General features: G+C 39.1%; 1 protein-coding gene across 1 annotated transcript; it reads left to right on the forward strand.

Moving 5' to 3' along the window:
- The first annotated feature begins 404 nt into the window (after positions 1-404).
- Positions 405-20,924, forward strand: pkp3b (plakophilin 3b). The gene is made up of 13 exons (XM_056771603.1): positions 405-823; positions 5,270-5,358; positions 7,060-7,697; positions 9,481-9,604; positions 11,823-12,027; positions 13,729-13,903; positions 16,577-16,694; positions 16,820-16,984; positions 17,062-17,241; positions 17,545-17,698; positions 18,031-18,226; positions 18,858-18,945; positions 19,925-20,924. The coding sequence occupies exons 1-13, from the start codon at positions 616-618 to the stop codon at positions 19,964-19,966; spliced, it is 2,382 nt and encodes a 793-aa protein (XP_056627581.1). The 5' UTR covers positions 405-615; the 3' UTR covers positions 19,967-20,924.
- The last annotated feature ends 45 nt before the right edge of the window (positions 20,925-20,969 follow it).

A 20,969-nucleotide genomic window follows, 5' to 3' on the forward strand; every position in this document is an offset into this window, starting at 1 on the left:
TTTAAAGTCAGCTCAGTGTTACTTGGTGAATGCATAAAAACATAAAAGCATAAAAACATTTTGACAATATTTTTACATTACTTGGACATTACTACAACTCTTACAAATAAATTGGCACACGGAATTTCATCTTATTTCACATTTAGTCCTAAGTCACATCAACAAACACATTTTAAAACCGAGAGACGAAATGACTTGTGTACTTTATAGTGTATTTGTGTGAGATGAATCAAACAAAGATAGATGACGCTGTTTCACACGAAAGAAAGTTTACACAATCTCCATATCTTTACCGTCACTTATGTTGCACAGCAGGGAATAAATATCTCAGTGCTGAGAGCATTGTGAGTGACGAAGCCCCGCCCCGTCTACACGCTCTGTATCTGAACTTCACACACACACACACAAACACAAACACACACAAACACAGACCTGCACTCGCATAGATCAAGTGAACGAAGCCCTGTGCATATGACCTCCGCTACGTGAGATTTATTTCCACTTGCTTTTCGGTATACATTTATAAAAAAAACATCACCGTCAGGAACGAGTTCTCGGGAGCTTTCGGACACTTTCGGATTATACAACTTTCGGAGCGATTTAGGTGCCTTGATAATGAATGCTGTAGGGGCCACTGAGGGTCTGTTCTTCTCTGCCTTACAGCCCACCACATCGGTCACCACATACGCGGTCCCGTCCGATGACCAGCTGGCGAGAGACCGACTGTCTAAAGTGAAGCGCGTCCAGCAGCAGGTCCAGCAGCGCATGGCGGAGAAAGCCGCATCATCATCCAGACAGAGCGCTTCTCACGTTACCTCAACAGGTGAGCACTCTGTTGTCTGTTATCGGTCCAGTAGCACACAATATACAGACGGTCCTTTGTGTGTTTTTAGAAAGACAGATTAACAAACATTAGTTTAAAAACAAATGATACAACTATTTTAGGCCACTTTTATATAGGCTATTTTATAATTCAATAAAGTTAATTAGTCTTAATAGATAGTTAGATAATTGTAGTGATTGTTTTCAGGAACTGGGTAGAATGCTCTGTTGAGTCTGTGTGACACTCAATCAATTTGCATCATGCAAACATTTTTTGGTCTTATTGTGTTGTTCATAGCCAGAGCAGGTGTACAAGCAGAAGGGTTTCATTGTGCTGGTTTAAAACGTAGGTGATGGGAGCCAAAGATATGCACTTTTGTGTGTTTTCTAAGTGGTATCTAAGACTCTTGTCTGGGTTTCGTAGCTATAGCCTAACACATTTTTCTAACATCAAACTTGACATAGAAAAATAGGCACACTGAAAGACTGACTTTGTCAGACAAATTTTGACCCTCAGGGTAAAGTCTGAGGTTAATACCATTGGAGGAGACATCAGGTTTTATACATTGGAATATTAGCTAGTTGTCCCTGAAAAGATATATCATTTTTTTTCAAATGCAGATTTGTCAAATTAAGCTCGTGGAACATGATTTAAACTATAAGCTGTTCTTGGGGCATTGTGTTTTTGGTTTGTAATAGGGAAAAGCGTCCGACTTTAATTGAAAATAACAAAGTTAATACGTTTTTTAATAAAAAATGTATGAAAGTTTAGGTCATCAGGGCACTGAGGGTTCGCTACTGGTGCAAATGTGTGTGTAGGTTTGTGAAGAAGAATTGTAGCCCATGGGAATGGTATCGCTTACATATGGCTTGGACAGGCAGGTAGAAATTAGGGCACACCACACTCTCCCCCATCCCAGACTGCTCAACATACTGACACTTTTTCAACATCATAAAAGTGGCTCAACTCCATCTTGCCAATTCTCTACAAAACGATTCAAGTCAGGCACAGTTTGAAACATCACACATTAACAAAACTAGGACTAGGTATTATAATCCCACTATTTCATCAAGATGAATACCCAATAGGACATTTCCCATGCCTTATACATGAAATGGGGAAGTAGTCAAGAATTAGAAGTAGGTTTATCATGTGCTTTTGGTCATATCGTTTTTCAAGATGAAGGATAAACATCTCATGCAGGTCAGTAAAGCCAGTTCATGTCACGTTCTTTTTTTATTAAATATTTCACTAAAACATTATTCAATTATTCAATTTGTGATCATTCAATTTGTCCAAAGTCCAAATGCTACTCTAAAATGATAAATCACACTAGGGGTGTTGACTGTGACATTAATAACTAATTGTATTAATATCATGTTAATACTACACATTTGATAATATTGCACCAAGAACCACTTTATGTTTAATTTAATTTAATTTATTTCCTTTGAAATTGTATTTTATCCTGTGATAATATTAATATTGTGACATCCCTAAATCACACATACAGTATGGATTATACTGTATATTTCAAACCTAGCTCTGCATCAAAGTCTGAATAGCAATACTGGAAATTACATTGCTGACCAGTAGCACTTTATAAAATCTAGCAACAAGTATATCTTTTGTACGGCCTATTAGGGAGAGGAATGTTAAGCATTCAAACTCTTACCCTATTGTTGACCCTGTTCACAACAAGTCACTTGAAAGCTTCTAGCCGTCTTATGATAGGGAACAATTTAGGACGTGACCTTATATAAACAGAGGAACTGACCAAGCTGGTGTCCTTGAATGTTTTTTTCCTAATAATTTTCTTTATTCTGTATCATATACCAAATGGTGTATAATAATACCCTATTGGACTGCCACTTTACATAGCCTACATTACAATATCAACATCATAAAAACATTGAAAGTCATTTTAATGTATTGTTTTGTGATCAAAAATACATTCCGCTCTTCGTTTTTGTTGTCCTCTTACACATGAGCTCAGTTTGACCTGGAATGTGACAGATATGTCACACCTTTTCAAACAACAGTCCTTTGCAGAAGAGGTTCCTGCCATTTGGTTTGCAGCAGATTTGCCAGTAGGTCAGTTCTATTTTAGTTTGAAGCTTGAATAGGAGGATGTGTTTTAGATTTCATTAAGAGAATTACCCCCAGAAAGTGACGAGGAATGTGTGTTTTTGTTATTGTAAAACAGTGGCTTCTTTGGAACACTAAACATGTGGCTCACACTTCGCTATTTATTTGTCATCTGGATTTATGCTCCGTTTCTCAGTGTGTAACCAAGTTTTCCGGGAATTATCGGATGCACAGTGCATGAGTTTAAATCATTCTCAAAGGCATTCTCTTTATTTATTCAGCATGTGCAATTAAAGCTCTCACTTTATTAGTACCAGCAGTAGGAGGTTTAGAATGTCTTGATACTGCTTTAGATTCTTTTAGAATAATTATTTGAAGTTTAGAACGACAGACAAAACTAGGTTATAGTTCTTATGTCACTTGCAGAGGACATAGAAAATATTTGTGTATACAGTATCACATTGCTTTATAAACTTTTGCTGAGATGTTGACAATAAAGTACCTCTAAACATTTGGTATCTGTAAAATCCCTTAAGACCTTTACATCTAAAGAAAAACATATGTTTCCATTTTGAGGTAAGATTCCATTGAAAACTCTCTTTTTTAGAGAATCCTTTAGAGAAGTTTAGTAATCCTTGAATCTTCCGGCTACCAATACATTTAACATAGAAAACCTGTTGATACTTAAAGGGATCTTGATTAACTTTAGATGTATTCATTTAGCTAAACTTTAATTTAAAACAACCTGTCATATTCCACCACATGTTGGGAGACAGAATTTAATTTATAATTTAAGTGGGAAAATGTTTTATGATAAATCTGCTTTAAGGGGAGCGTGTAATATTGGCTAATCAGGAATTGTCCTTTAACTCAAGGAATATGAAAATGAGGATCACATTATATCATGGTTTATAGATTTACTGGCCCTGCGATGGGTTGGCACTCCATCCAGGGTGTATCCTGCCTTGATGCCCGATGAATCCTGAGATAGGCGCAGGCTCCCCGTGACCCGAGGTAGTTCGGATAAGCGGTAGAAAATGGATGGATGGATAGATTTACTGTTGCCTCAGTAAGCATTTACTCTTAGTAAATTAGCTTTCAGAGACCAATTCAAATATTAAGATAAATAGTTGACACTTTACCCCACCACAGTATTTTTCTTCTTTGTTCGAACAGCATTCAGGAGATCTGCCAAAATCAATATGTTTTTGTCATGTATTGAGCAATATTCCTTCTCCGTGTTATATACACATCTATTTGAAATTCATCTCTCTTCTGGGAAGAGATATAGTTGACCTCTTTTTGATCCTTGTGTTTCTTAAAACCGATTCATTTTGATTCCTCTCAACACAATTATGTGCTTGTCTCTGTGTTCGGTGGAAAGCTGGGTTGCTTTGGTTTGTTGCATTTGAATCAAGGCTATTTTAAGGTTCTACTGTCCCCCTGCAGTATCTTGTTGTTTTATTTTATTTTGGAATTAAACGCTGCATTTTTTCATCTTTGAACAGAAGATGAACAGAAAATAAGGATTCAGAGCAAAGTAGTTTATAAGAAGAAGGAAACAAAGAATGAAGCGAAAAAGCCTACAAAAATAAGACAAAGGACCACCCTGTGATGTCATCCTCTTTTCCTCTTGTTTCATTATGTTATAGTGTGATTACTGTAGCAGACTTCCTCTCTCCACCAGCTTCCTCAGAAAAAAATGTTTTGGAGACTTTGACCTAATGTTTGGTCCCATATACAAATTTGATGTGGACTACTGATCAGGACTGTGTGTAGCGTAGTAGGTTAAGAAAGCCAAGCAGTGATAGAAACCCGATCTCTTAAAATTCGTTGAAGCACCCAGTCAAAGCTGAATGCCAAACCTGGATCAGGTAACACCCTGGGTCATGTGTTAATGCAAGCCATGTAATGCTTTGGAAATAACCTCATCAAAATGAAAGCCACCTGGGAAAGAATTTGGGAAAATTTTGCCATCATTTACTCACCCTCTTGTCATTTCAAACCTTTATGACTATTTTGAAAAATATTGTGAACCAGTCCCCATTCAGTTGAATTGGTTTTGTGTCTTTACAATATAAGTGAATGCCGGCTAGTGCTTTTCGTTTGCCAACTTTCTTGAAAATATCTTTTGTGTTCTGTGGAAGAAAGAAAGTCATAAAGGTTTGAAATGACAAGAGGGTCAGTTATTGATGGCATAATTTTCATGTTTGGGTGAACTATCACTTTAAGTGGGATAAAACTCCAGGCAAACAAGTATATCACTGAGATATTTGACAGTAACAGATCACTCATACAGAGATCAAATTAGGTGATACTTTGTATTTTATAATTTTATAATGCTGTTTTATTTTTCAGAATTAAATGGCTCGACAACCACAAGATACCAGACAGGCCCTGGATTCAGTTCCAAGTCTCTAGTCTACAATGGCAACAGAACAATAGCAGTAAGTGAGACTATTCAGCACATTTCCAGTCCCTGAGTCATTCATTTACAGAATCGTATTTATTTTATTAATTAAAGACAATGTTATTCAAAATGTTTAGTCATAGCTTTAGCTTTACAATTAGGGCTGTGCAATTAATCGAAATTTAATCGTAATTGTCAATTTTGCCCTTCAACAATTACAAAAACACAATAATCAAGGTAAAACGATTATTGCGTCACATTCCTTTTGCAAGGACCCTCTCTTTTTTTGTGGTTTAAATCCACAGTGCACCTTTCCTTTACAGTGGTTCAGCTGTGCTATTTCTTTACATTTATTTTCAGTTGAATACACAGTTTAAAAGCAAAGTTACTTATTCTTTATGTTGTTCTAAAAGTAAATGAGTAATCATGTTAAATAATCGTGATTATGTTTTTGTCATAATTGAGCAGCCCTATTTACAATAGGAAATAACATTTTGATTAAGTTTTCAAATGTTGTTGTTTAGTACAGAGATAAAATTGCCAGGTTATGCCTACCTTCTTTTACCAACTTTTTTTGTGCTGATATTCAGGATACAACATTCACCTATGAACAGTTATTTGTTAGATTATATTTATTCAATTAAAGTTCCAAGAGGTCCGGTCTTCATATTTTCTTCCAAACGGAGGTCCAGACGAAATGTTTTTTGAAAATAAATAAATATTTATTCCATTTAGCCAAGTTGGATATACAGTATAAAAGATATGATCTTTTATCAGGCCATTTATTTAATATTTTGATATATGAATGTATCGGCTTTGTGGCTTAATAGAAGTCTGATCATTAATATTTGTAAATAAAAAAACTACTGACAACATCCAAACAGCAGATGTACTGTAACAATTAAAATGCTATATAACAATTTAAATCATAAACAGAAAACAATTTAACTTACTAAATTAGCCTTTCCATGCCATTTTCACCTTTTCACTTTCATACCAAAGCTACTTCTATCTTTAAATTATTTCACAATTAAAACATTGTTCATTACAAATTGTGGACCTGCTTGTGAATCCCCAATATTGACTGACTAATACCAAATCTTACTGAAATTAATGCTTGAAATTAGGGGAGAGAAGCAGCACTTGCGGAGTGGTAAGGGTTAAAATGAAGCGCTTTGGCACTAAATAAAGATTACAGAGGATATAGCGGAAAAATATCAATTACAGAGCGCATTTGATTCTCCGCTGTGAAGACACGTGGCTTAATTTAAACAACCAAATGGGTTTATTAGGCTAACGTTATGTCTCGTGGTCCGTATGGAATGAAGCAAAGGTCCGGATCCGGACCGTGGTCCGCCTATTGAGGATGACTGGATCATAAAATCCACAATCCCCTGACAACTGCGCTTTGTGTGGCTGCACCCGTAACACACAATGATGTGATATTTTGCGCTCTCATGTGAAAGCTCTGTTTAGAAGGTGATCTGCAGTTCTAGCAAGCTGTGGAATTGAGATCAGGCCCAATGAGCTGAGTTCAGATGCTAATCTGAAACATTCCTAACCCACCACCTCATGAGCCAAATGGTGTGTCAGAGGCCCTGTTATCCCTCAGTGTGATACAGTAAACAGACTATCCTGGAAAAGCAATGTACAAACTCAAAACATGGTTTATTGCGTGATGTTTATATTCTTAGGGCTACTTTCAGTTTTTCATTTCTCGTTTATCCTCTGTACTTAGACCCCCAGGACGTCTCAGCACACGGAGGGATTTTCATCTCGCTCTGCGGTAGAAATGGGAACTCGGCACAGAATCAGTCTCGGTACCCCCATGCCGGCAGTAGTGGGTCACCCGTACGTGTCACACGATGATGCCTATCTGAGTGGCTCTTACACCAATCAGATGCGCAATGAATCAAGAACAATGGATCGGACTGAGCATGAGGCAGCATTAATGGGGGGCCATACAATGCACCGGCAGTCATCACCTGTAGCCAACTGGATGCAGTCCTATGGCCGCAGCCCTTCACCAAGTGTAGTGCACAAGCAACGGCACCTAAGCGACACCTTGGCACAGGATGGTTCTGGTAGAGGATGGAGGGAGTCCGAGTTTGCTCATCAGTATTCATTTAAAGGCCCCTCCCACCGCACCATAAGCCGTATAAATAATCGACAGTTGCAGCAGCAACAGCAGAACAGGATGAGTGGCAGCTCCATGCAATGGCAGCAGATGTCCACAGGAGGCAGCTCTATGAAGGGTGCAGGGCAGTACCAGGGCACCATAAAGAGAGCAGGGTCTGTGCACAGTATGAAGAGTGTGGGGCGTGGCGTGGATGTGTGTGATGGATTTGCAGATGGAATGGTAGATGGTCTTGACGGGTAAGAGAATCGAATTGATTGGACAGTAACTTACGGTTTACACTCCATACACTCTAGAAAATGCTGTGTTATTTTCAACCCATAGTTAAAGGAACAGTTCAACCAAAAGTAAAACTTCTGTTATCATTAACTCACCCTTAGGTTGTTCCAAATCTCTATAAATGGCCATCATTAGCTGTTTTCACATAGCAATGCTGGGAAATTACTGGTAAAGTCGTTCAGGTAAATTTATACTAAATACACAAATGTGCTGTTCACAAAAGCAATGGCATTCTGACGATCCACAAGCAGCCTTATTAAACTCGAAGAAGTATAACAGCTTTTGCTTCGTTTCAGTCCTTTTCTCTGGTAATTTTACTTCTTCTCTACACATCCCAACTTTGTGGTAAAACAGGGAAATAGAAAACTTTACAACTGACCTGAACTATATGAGGACAAATTCAGAGACCCAAGAAAAAAAACTGCAAGCAGAACAGAAATGTTCAGAGTGTTGTGATTGGGCCAAAGCAGTCCGCGCGTCATGCGTTACACATGCTCTTAATGGTAATCTTCATACTTCACCACTTACTTGAATTTGCTGGTAACGTTACTACTTATTTCTGTAAAACTGTAAGTAGGGATATTCCGTAAAGGTCCTGTTCACAAATGGTCTGTTACCTGCAATTTTCCTGCAATTTACCAGTAAAGACTGTATGTCTGAAAAGGAATACCATGGGAGGATTGAGTTCTGTTGAACCCAAATGAAGATATTTTGAAGAATTTAGGAAAGCAAACAGTTCTGAGACACTTTTGTCAACCTTTCTTATTGTTCCTTCCTACTATTGTAGACAATTTTGAAACTGTTTGGTTATAAGCATTCTTCCAAGTATCTTTGGCTGTGTTCATAATAACAAAGACATTTACACATATTTGGAACTATGTGAGGGTAAGTAAATGGTGACAGAATTTACATTTTTGGGTGAACTGTCCCTTTAAGTCAAAAAGAGACAAACCCAAACTTTGGTTTGTAAATGAACCTGGATTGTTTTAGCTCAAAAAGCTCATTTTAAACTCTTGTTTGAATTAAAAATAGACCATTTAAAGGGACAGTTCACTCAAAAAGGAAAATAATTTCATCATTTACTCACTCTCAAATCTGTATAATTTCTCTGTTCTGCTAAACACAAAGGAAGATATTTGGAAGAATGTCAGTAACCGAGCAGATCTTGTCCCCCATTTACTGCCATAACTGTACACTACACACATTGTGTGTACATTCGCTGTTGTGTATTATTATTATATATGTTACGTGTCATTTGTTGTATTCTGGTGTAAAACTTGTACCTTAATGTTTACGGTGTCAATGTATAAAAGAAATGTCTGTCATACTGCCATGTTGGTCGAAACTGCACCCAAGTTTTTCACCTACTGTCGCACCTGAGTATATGGTTGAGTGACAATAAAGGGATTTTATTTCAAGAGTAGGGAAAATAAATACTATGGGTGACAAGATCTGCTCGGTAACTAACATTCTAAATGATGACAGAGTAAATGATGACAGAATTCTCATTTTTGGATGAACATTTTTTGGATTTCATTCATTCATTGTTGGGGTTTGTCCATTTTGACCCAAACATTGGTGGAAAACAACTAAACATTTAGCAATTGAAAACAATATACCAGGTATACCATTAATATGTTTTACTTGTACTAATATTATAAACAAAACAAAAATTGCTTTTGATATATTATATCTTGAAAATTGTTTTTCTAAACATCTTTACTTTCGTGTGTGTGCGAACAGAATCCAAAATCTGGACATGACCACAGCAATCAACTATATCTCTTCCACCGATGTTTCCATGCAGATGTTGGGAGCAGCATACATACAGCATCAGTGTTACCACAGCAATGAAGCCAAAGTCATGGTAAGAAAAAACCTTACATTTGATCAACAACCTTATTAACATTTACCTTACTAGCATTAAATTAACAGTTCAAGTCAGGGCCTTTGTGCACAGGTTTAATTTAACCACTGAATTTGTGTGGTACTATGCGCTCCTGCATGCACGCACACACACATATACACACACAGAGTTTTCATGCCTTTGTTATGCTTTTATTTGGACTTCCTTTCATTAGGAATAGCTTAGAAATTAAAAACTTGACAATGACAGAAAAGGTTGGTCATAAACCGCAATTTCACAGTTTGACAATTTGTCTTTAAAGGAGCCATTCATTTGCGTTTTTGAAGCTTTGATTATGTTTTTTGGATGTTAAACATTGGATTTTCATGTTTCTAGTTTCAAAAAATGATTTATTTTCAAGTCTATTGTTCACAGCTGTCCCTCTTCTAACAAAATGATTGGATTTCTTCCGGTCTATGTAAAATCCCTCCTTCCAATACGCTCTGATTGGTAAAGCTGACCCGGTCTGTCATGATTAGTTACCTGCTTAGAACGTGTGTCTTAAGATGTCCCACCAATACCATTTCAGCAAGCTTCTGCTTCTCAGGCTGTTGTGATTGGTCGGTCCCCCTCTCAGTGTACGTGTATTCATAAACTTTGGCTTTTAGCGATAAACAGTAACAATGGCGTCAACTTCACTTCATCAGTTAAGCACATGCGGATCAATGGAAGTGTAACGGAGGTCTGCTAGTGCATGTGCAAATGTCAATCTTTATATTACCGGCTGTAGGACTGTGATGAATGTGAAAATAATTAATTTAAATCATTCAAATGTTTACAATCTGATAACCAAACACTAATCCAGCGGAACTTCCTCTTCTCTCGCCCCTTTTTTGGTGTATTGCTTTGAGCTTAGGTTTTTCAAATAGTGACATCATTTACTCCGGTAGTAGAGGGCTTGATGGTCTAGTAGCTGGAGATGGTGGTCTAGTGGGTTAAACCACTGAAATGGTAAATCAAAGGTTGCTGGTTCGATCCCAGCAGCCACCACCAGTGTGTCCTTTACTCCATGTTGCTCCAGGGGTATTGTCCCTGTAATAAGTGCACTGTAAGTTGCTTTGGATAAAAGCGTCTGCCAAATGACTAAATGTAAATGTAGAGGGCTGTAGTCCAATTCCAGCCATTCTCTGTAGTCCTTGAAAAGCGAATTCTGTTAGAGACAATATCTCGCTTGGCACTGAACTTTGAGCTTTATCATTTTGCAGATATTGTTTATGCTCGTTAGAGCAACATTACACACTAACTAAAGTTTGAAAATTCGCATCGCGTGGGATGGCCGCTATCAAACATTTCCTACCGTTTGAGATTCAGTAACATATATAATGAGAGGCAATGAGGTCAGTGGTGTTGAGCAGCCTTCCACACTCTGTTTGAACAGGATTAGAGAGCGTAAACACAGGATGTGTTCATCCTTTCAAAACAGCAAGATAAAGTGCAACCGGACAGAATAGAATTCAGGAGTCTAGAGCCGGTTTTAAATGTTGAAGTTTCTGTCATTTCAAATGTAATTTTTATAAAATTCAACACCACAGAAGTTTCAAAATGGTGACCATATATGTCTATATAGGATCTATTGGCCAATGATTATAAAATGGCATGGATTAAAATCTATTGGGTACTCGGTTTATTTTTCTGTTGAGTATACAAAAAGATCAAAATGGCCTCCACCTGATATACTAGTTATACTTAATAGTTTTCATGATTAAAAGTTTAAGATCTAACTGATTGAACTATTTAAAGTCAACTTTACAATACAAAGATTAAAAATATATATGTATGATATTTTGTTAAAGCAAAAAACCTACTGGCTCTGGCTGATATTATCATAAAATATACTAGCCTTATTTATGGCTCGCGGCCAGAATCAAGGCTAAACTGCTTTTTTCCCTCACTATTGTTATATGCTACATTCAGGCCAGCTGGAGAGAAAGGCTTTCTTCTGCCCTTAATCTTTGTCCAGGGCCCTCAGGGGGTAGAACATTCTGCCTGAGAGCACATCGCTGCAAACATAGACAGATGTCTGAACAGGTTGCCATGTTGGGCTTATTTGAGAAAGTCTTGTCTGACAAGTGTAAAGCACCGAAATTGAAATTAGAGATAAGGAATCATGTGATTAAAGCTAACTGATGGGAAAAAAAATTCAAGCTTAAATAATGTTCCTGTTTTTTTTATTTCGCAGGTACGCAGTCTGAAGGGAATCCCAGTATTAGTGCAGCTGTTTAGCAGCGAGAACCAAGAGGTGCAACGCTACGCCACAGGAGCTACACGCAACCTCATCTACGAGAACATGGACAACAAGACTGCACTTATCGAAGCCGGAGGAATTAGCAAACTCATTGGTGCTTTAAAAGAACTGGATGATGAACTACTCAAAAATATCACAGGTATACTTGTGTTATTAGTTGAAATTCATGGTGAAGTACATTCTGAACTTGGTATTACCCAAGAAAAGGAATATAACTCACCCATTCGCTATAATTACATGGTTATTTAAGTATAATAGTTAATTACATAAATTGTACTATGTAGTCTTTTTTCAGTCGTCACGTCGATAACAAAATACAAAAGTCTTCCTACAGTATATCAGTGCAGGGAGTTACTTTAAGCACCAGTTTGGAGTAGGATTTGTCAATGTGAACAGGTGTATTCAAGCAGCGCACTGAGTGCACAGAGAGAAACTGAACAAAAAAGATAGTCTGAAAGTTTCTGGAGTCACTATAAACCTCAGATACGGAAAGTGGGAATTTGGACTCCCAGAGGTCTTTGTGCTTTGTGAGATCTGCTATCTTTCTCCACCCCCTCACACAGACACTCACTCACATTCACTTAGTAAACAATCCTTGACATTCTTTGCTGCTCCACTTTGGGTTGCCAGGTCTCTTACTGACATTTTATGACTTGATCTATGGCACGCTAAAAAACCCCACAACACTAGAGGCTTAGTTCTTTGTAACTTCCCCCAATAGCCATTTAAGAGATCTTAGACAATGAGTAGAAGAGTCACCCGCCAAAAAAAGGAATATCACTAGATTGTATAACGTGTACCAGAAATGTATTATGTAGCACTTTTGGGTAATTGAACAAAAATACTCCCAACATTGGATTGCAAAATAGTGTAAATAAACATCCAAGCTTTGTACAAATTTCTTTGGTCTTAAAAGAGCAAGTAGTTACCTCACAAAACAGCTTCATACTTTCAGTGCAGAATAAGCTATAGCAGGTGTTTTGCTTCTGTTTTGCTTGTTACCTAGACACAGGGTTACTAAGGCTTTGTTCAGGGAGGCAGCATGAATAAGATTGTTTTTAAGTGCTGTTTGACCAAAATCTGTTTAACTTGTTGCAGTCTGGACAATAGAAAATCAGATTTTTCAAAAATGGTTGTAAAAAGGTTTAATTTTGAACTAATTTCAGTCAGGTATTTTGTCATTGAGAATTTGATGCATACAACAAATTGACTAACAGTACATAGGATTTTCCCATATAGCCGACTTATAGCATATACTGTAGATGGTTTCAAAGCAACAGCATAAACAAATGTTACTCCGCATGCACGCTTTTGTGGCCCAAACTTCCTGTAGACATCCGAAAAAAATAAAGACCTTGCAGATTATTACATTAAGTAAATTACATTAGCTAGCGATTTAAAAGTATGTCTAGCCAGTATTATTTTGGGTTACCACTAGAAGAACCATTACTTGGGTAAACTTAAATGCGACATAGTTTCATGACCCATTCAACAAATTGTTTTTTTATAAAATTAACAGACAATAAAATTAAACAAATTCTTCATTGTTAATACAATCATTATACATTCGCTTAAAATGACTAGTTGTTATTTCAGCACAGTGGAATTGCCCAATAGGACATTTGCCACGCCTTATGCAGGGGGAAAGCAGTCAAGAATATGAATAGAGGAAAGGAGGTCTGAGGTTCCACTGGTTCCACTTGGGGCCAGTTATGTGCGTCCAGTGAAACCGTCTATAGCATTCGGCATACGATTAAATGGCAAATAAGTGCACATTCAGATGCAGCTTATGCATGAATTGGTAAATTTCCAGTTTTCACTATTTTTATTTTTTTTGCAGGTATTTTGTGGAACCTGTCTTCTAAAGACAGTCTGAAGGAAAGATTGGCCAGAGAGAGCTTGTCTGAGCTGACAGAGCGAGTGCTGGTGCCTTTATCCGGAGGTGGAGATGCTGGGGTCATTCAGCAGTGCATGTCTGAGGCTGATATATTCTACAACACCACAGGATGTCTCAGGTAAAGCTGCTCACAAAGCCCCACCTAAATGCCACTGACCTGTCGGTCACACTCTGTTGGTCTAAACACAACTAGTATTATCCATGAAGGTTTATAAATATTGTGTCATGGTTCCAACTCTCCTTGTCAGGTATTTCTTGTTCTAGAGGTGGAATCATACAGGATCCTTTGTTTCATGTGGGAGAGAGACGATTTCATCTCTCTCTAGTCTGCATCATCGTTCCTACCCTCCTATTTCCTCGTTTGTTAATTAGCTTCCCTTGAGTGTTTATCCCCTGCACCTGTTCCCTCTTAGTTTGTTCCCTTTAAAACATCCTCGTGTTCATTGTCCTGTGCGCATTCATTGTAAGTTGTACCTACCTGCTGACGTATACCATATCTTGGAACTGTTCGATGTTTTCCAGTTTCACAGCTTTATGCTTACCTTGTACCTTGTACCTTGTACCTTGTACCTTGTACCTTGTACCTTGTACCTTGTACCCTGTACCCTGTACCCTGTACCCTGTACCCTGTACCCTGTACCTTGTACCCTGTACCCTGTACCCTGTACCATTGAGTTCATAGTAAGTTTAGTTAAGTGTTGTTTCAGGTTTCAAGTGTTGTGTTTTTTTTTTGTTTAAATATATTACTCTGTCTTGTTTTCCCCCTCGTTGGGTTTTGTTTTGCCTTTTTGTCAGTCTTGTTCTGTTTAATAAACCCCTGTTAACCCCTTCACGTCTGAGTCCTGCCTTGCAATTGGGTTCTCTCTCTTGCCACGAGATCCCTAACAGAATGAACGCACCATACATAACCCAGCAGGCAGCAGCCATGATCACTGACCGTTGGTCATGCACCTCCAACCCTGTTTGGTGGGAAGCTATCGCTTCCCAGTGACACGCTGGAGGTGGTCCGTTTCCGGCCCAGTGCCATAGGCCTCTACAGGTCTATGCTTGGGAGGCTGAGGCCAGGAAGGCATCTGTCCCCGAGGTGCTGGTGAGTGCCTACCTCATGGCCGGGATGGACAACCCACCATCTTTTCCTGAGCGGGAGGAGTTGGTTTATCAGCCGTTCCCACATTTAGTGGAGCGGCTGCAGCTTCGAGAGCAGTTTGAGAAGGGCTCCTGTCCCAGCTGTCATCCAATCTCCTCTCGTTCTGGGTGGGGGTCCATTCCGGAGGACCGTGTGGTGGGTGCCTCACCTTGGGGAAACCCACACCATTCCCCTCCTCACCTCCTGTAGCCACTGCACCGTCTACCAGGACCATTGGCAAGCGGGGGAGAAAGAAACTCCGGAGGGCGGCTCGAGCCCTGAGGGTCCCGAGTCCGGTGGTTCCGAGTCCGGAGGTCCCAAGTCCGGAGGTCCCGAGTGAGAAGGTATCAAACCCCAAATATTTTATTGGGGGGGCACCGGGTGGATGTGACGGTCCGAGCGGCCAGTCCGGCCGAAGATTCTCCCCATAATCCGGCACCAAGCCCGGTCCAGCAACCGGCGTCAAGCCCAGTCCGGCGTCAAATCCCTGTCCAGCCGGAATCCAGTCCGGCGTCAAGCCCTGTCCAGCCGAGGTCCAGCCCAGCGTTCCTGCAGGGGACTGGGACGGTTCCCCCAGGGACTTCCCCTGTCGGGCTCCCTGGGGCTCCGTGCTCTGGCGCGCCCCCAGGGGCTAGGACTTCCCCACCCAGCCCCACTCCTTCTGGACTTCCCATGTTTCCTTGTTTGCCCCCACCCCCCCCCTCCCTTGCTTGTTACAATATTGTCCCAGCCGAACCCGTTTATTGTTCTTGCCTGTCTGCCCCTAGTCATGTTTTCCATGTTTTGTTTGGTCTTGTCGGTGTCCCAGTCTGTCTTGTCTTGTTTGTGCCTTTGAGGAGCATCAGGTTGCTGCTCCTTAAGGCGGGGGTTCTGTCATGGTTCCACCTGTCCTTGTCAAGTATTTCTTGTTCTAGATGTGGAATCATAAAGGATCCTTGTTTCATGTGGGAGAGAGACGATTTCATCTCTCTCTAGTCTGCGTCATCATTCCTACCATCCTGTTTCCTAGTTTGTTAATTAGCTTCCCTTGAGTGTTTATCCCCTGCACCTGTTCCCTCTTAGTTTGTTCCCTTTAAAACATCCTCGTGTTCATTGTCCTGTGCGCATTCATTGTAAGTTGTACCTACCTGCTGACGTATACCATATCTTGTAGCTGTTCGATGTTTTCCAGTTTCACAGCTTTATGCTTACCTTGTTCCTTGTACCCTGTACCCTGTGTCGTCGAGTTCCTAGTAAGTTTAGTTAAGTGTTGTTTCAAGTGTTTGTTTTGTAGTTTAGTTAGTCCCTGTTCTTGTTTTGTTAAAATATATTACTCTGTCTTGTATTCCCCCTCGTGGGTTTTGTTTTGCCGTTTTGTTAATCTTGTTCTGTTTAATAAACCCCTGTTAACCCCTTCACGTCTAAGTCCTGCCTTGCAATTGGGTTCTCTCTCTTGCCACGAGATCCGTAACATATTGTAACTCACACACACATGCATTCAATCACATATGGCTGGTTAGTTTATACTGTTTATAATCTGCAAGTTAACAAAGAACAGCAGATGAATAGTATATGCCTATTGTTTTCTCATTTAAAGGATTTATAGAGACAAAGATTAATGCGCTATAAAAATAAAACAAAAAGCCTATTGGTATGTAAACTACACCCATTTTTATGTTTTACAAGGAACCTGAGCTCAGTGAATGAAAGAACCAGGCAACAGATGCGTGAAACTCGTGGGTTGGTCGACTCTCTGGTTGGATACATCCAAAACTCTCTAGATGAGGGAAAAGTAGACGACAAGGTCAGAAAGAAGAATCTTTCCCACATTTGTCATAAAACAATTGTTCTTATCCAAGAACAGTAGCCGTTTTTGTGCCGTAATCGATATTCATTTCTAAAAACCATCTTTCATTTCTGTCCCCCTAGGGTGTGGAGAACTGCGTATGTGCTCTGCGCAATCTCTCCTACCAGCTGTATACTGAGATCCCTGCGTCAGTTCAGATGCGTTTGGAAGGGGCCTCACGAGCACAGGGCACACGCCACAACGACCCCATAGGCTGCTTCACCCCACAAAGCAAGAAGTCAAAAGATGTTAGTAATCTCCAATTTCAATACACAAGCTAACTTTTCCAAGCGTTCTTCCTAATGCTCATGATATGTCTCTGCAGAAGAATCAAGATCTCTCCACTTTTTCTGAAGTTGCACGAGTGCCTAAAGGAGCAGAGTGGTTGTGGCACCCTCAGATAGTCCGTTTGTACAACCGCATCCTGCAGGTGTGCGAGACGAACACATGTACGCGCGAGGGTGCGGTGGGAGCCCTGCAAAACATCACTGCCGGAGAGTTCCGGGTGAGATGCTTAAAACACACCCAATCAAAACAACTCCATAGGGAGCGCAGATAGATTCCTTCTATTCGAATAACTATATTTATGTTTTTAGGCATTATCACCTATATGATTTATCATTTGCAGCATTTCTTAATTTGTTCACTGTACTTTCTGATATGATCTCATGTTTCTGCTTAATTGTTTTCACTGTTTTCCTATGTCTCTTTATCTAGCTAGTTTTATAATTAATCGCGCTTCATCCTTCCTACTCGTTCTTGCACATCTTCCTGCTCGTTCACTCATTTCCTTTGTTCTCTCTTCCAGTGGGCCTCTGTGTTGAGTCGTGTTGCACTGGAACAGGAGCGGATGTTGCCTGTGATTCTCGACCAATTACGGACACCCACGGACACTGAACTCCGCTCTCTCATGGGTCTTCTGAGAAACCTCTCCCGACACTGCAAAAACAAAGCTGATCTGGGTGAGTCAGTCACCTCTCCACCTTTTTTCTGTAACATTTGTTTTTAAAGTGTAAGAATTCCCAGCTACGAATTCACATTTCTGGATGACTTGCAAAACCGCTTTAGCGGCTATATTTCATTCTTTCTGCCTTCACACTGACCACTCTTCATCCCATAATAGCACAGGTCAGACTTTTTACACGTTGTTTTTCTTTTACTGCTCATACCCACTCTGAACTCAGCCGTCTGCTCCGAAAGTATCCCCCCCCAAAGCCACTCGAGACACTGCACGTATCTCACTCTTCCTGTTTGTCTAACTCCAGCCATGTTTCTCATTGCTTTTTATCCTTAGCTACCAAAGTGGTGAATATTCTGGTGACCAAACTCCCAAGTGACGGATATCAGAAAGAACCTTCTAGTGACTTGGTGGTGAACATCTGTGGAGTTCTCAATAATCTTGTTACAGGAAGTTCTGTAGCTGCAAGAGATATCGCTTTCTTTGATGGACTGCCCAAGCTGGTCGGCATTAAGACATCTCATGACAACAGGTATAGAATTGCCATAATGTTTCTCAGAAAATATTTACTTATATCACATTTTTCCATAGTGGCTGGTATAATCCAAATTAATACACTTTAGGGTTACATGTAGTATTTTGTTAGTCCACTTTAGTCAATAATACTAACTTTCAGTAACTTTGGAAATGATTCCCATTAGAATATTGACATTGTTAGGGATAGGAGAAGTTGACTGTTGAATGTATTTTGGGGGACCGTCGAAGTGTTAGCAGATGTTCAAGGGACAGTTCACCTCAAAATTAAACTTCTTTCATCATTTACTCATCCTCTTTTCATTCCAAACCTGTGTGGTTTTCTTTCTTCAGCAGAACTCAATATTTTGAAGAATGTTGGGAATAATTGATCATCATTGCGATCACATTTTTGTTTGGGTATAGTGGTAGTTAGTGGGTTAGTGGAAAGTAATCTTGAAAGGCCCAACCTTAAAATGAAATGGTTTCACACAAATATGACTTAATTGACTCATTTATAATGCACCTCACCTCTTATGCCAGCCCTGTTGAAATATAGCCTACATTCTGTTTCATTATTAAGCAGTTTAAACAAGAGCACAATGTCCCAGCAATGCTTCTCGTGTTTCTATCTTCTGTTTTTTTCTCAGTCCTGGGAAACTAAAGGCAGCCAGAGCTGCTTCCACAGTTTTGTGCAACATGTTTCAGTACAGCAAACTCCACAGAGACTACAAACAGGTGAGTGTCTTTGTGTAGCCCAGTTAAAAGCACAAATGAATTAACAGAGTGGCATGTAGTCTTAAGACAAAGACTACTCAGTAATCTGATATTCACGCGTGTAGGTGGATCCCTTATTGTTTACAGACTTTGCACTCAAGGCTATTCTGTGTGTGTGTGTTTGTGTGTGTGTAGGTGTGTGTGTGTGTGTGTGTGTGTGTGTGTGTGTGTGTGTGTGTGAGTGTGTGTACAGTATACATATGAGAGAATATATATTTTCTTACTAAGTGTCAGCTTGCAAGACCAATGGTCATCTTTTTATTTTAAGTTCATAAATGTGGGCGGATACAATGTTTGAATAGTTGTTTTAGATGCTGTTACTAGAGGTTGTTCTAATGCCCATCAATGTTCTGTCCTATGTGTGTGATATCTGCTCTCCCAGTCAGCTGTACAGCCTAGCTTGACAAATATTTACCTAAAGCCCATAACTGATTACCAGACATTACCCTGTTCAAGCACGCATGATGTTTATTTTACTTAGCTGAGTTTATATTAGTAATGATTAAAAATAGATGTATAATAAAAATATTTTTAGATAGTAACTAAAAGTTAGATTGTATTTAGTGCTGACAATAGCTAATTTTAAACAAGAAACAATATACATTTTGCTAAATAAAATTATTTTGTGCTTTATTTTAACCAAAAATAGGGTTGCCAGACATGACATCAACTGACTCATGGCTTCATAATATTGAACAACCACTATAAAGTGTGAACATGTGTATTTTTGATGCACTTTGTCCCAATTGCCAGACCGGTGATCTGTGTCTCATGTGCAAGAATTATACCATACTCAGCCCATATTACAACCTTATCAAAGCTTATATGTATTAAAAGAGCATTATTGTTCGGGATTGCTACTGAGAATTACCATGACAAGAGTCAGGTTGGAGTCATAAAAAACGTATTAATCATTTGTTTTCTTTTCTTTTAATAACAGAAAGGATTCGCGAAACGAGATTTCATTGATGCAACCCTATAATCATATCTGTATCCATGACTCAATACTAAACTGGACGAGACGGCAGAAGACAACTGTAGGATTTTACAACTAATGTCACAACTGGAATATAACCAGACTCTACTGAAGCAGTGAGGAGAGTGAAGTCCAGAGTTTGTACTCTAGAAGTTGGAAAGCTGACAACACCCTTAAGTATTACGACATTCCACGTAGATACATAGAGAAATGCTTGCATAGGATTGAGCATGGATGGCCCACATGTGTGTCTTGGTTGAATTTGCTATTTAACTCTAAAGCCTGTTTGGGAGAAGCCAACAGATAGGCACAAAATATTAGCTTCCAGTCTCATTGCATATTGCAATACACACCAATTCTCTTTCCAAGACATGCGATTTTTACATTTTGCAGATGGAAAATGGATGCACAGTTTTGATGTGGGGAAAAAATCAATAATAAACTTGGCCTAGAGAAGCACTAAACTAAAATATTGCAGTTGCTTACAATAACAGAGACACATTTGCTGCTTTATCAATATTTGCTCTTCATGTAACACCACTGCAGGCTTTGTGGTTGTTACAGTTATTAGTGTTGGAGTGTGAAAGAGATGAGAAGTGACATTAATTTACATCTGAAAACTTTGTAGCTGAATTTGTAGCTGAATGTCATGTTAAACCTTTACGTAGCGAAGCACAAATATAATGCTCACTGCCTTAACAAATAAATACAGTAAAAGACAGTTGTATTGTAATTCAATTCATCAGAATTGTAAAGCAAAATAATTCTTTGTTGTATAACAGTTGTGAAGAATGCATTAAACTAATCACTACAAATAATTATTATATAATATAGTAACATTCTTAAAAACGCTTGTTGTGTTGTCTGTCAAATGGTCTAATTTTCTGAACTATCATTCACATTTGCTGGCTTTCTGTCTGTATTAAAAATGTGTTCTTAAGCTGTTCACTCAGTATCTTCTAAATACTGTCCTCATCACTGAATCCCTTGCATTTGGTTAAAATGTGAA

This window comes from Triplophysa dalaica, chromosome 1, assembly GCF_015846415.1.
Source record: "Triplophysa dalaica isolate WHDGS20190420 chromosome 1, ASM1584641v1, whole genome shotgun sequence".
NCBI lineage: Eukaryota > Metazoa > Chordata > Actinopteri > Cypriniformes > Nemacheilidae > Triplophysa > Triplophysa dalaica.

Excerpts from the sequence above, each read along its gene's own strand:
- pkp3b (XM_056771603.1), top strand. The coding sequence starts at position 616 with ATGAATGCTGTAGGGGCCACTGAGGGTCTGTTCTTCTCTGCCTTACAG. Across the intron at positions 16,695-16,819 it reads AGGGAAAAGTAGACGACAAG|GGTGTGGAGAACTGCGTATG; the intron begins GTCAGAAAGAAG and ends CTGTCCCCCTAG. Across the intron at positions 17,699-18,030 it reads CAAAAACAAAGCTGATCTGG|CTACCAAAGTGGTGAATATT; the intron begins GTGAGTCAGTCA and ends TTTTATCCTTAG.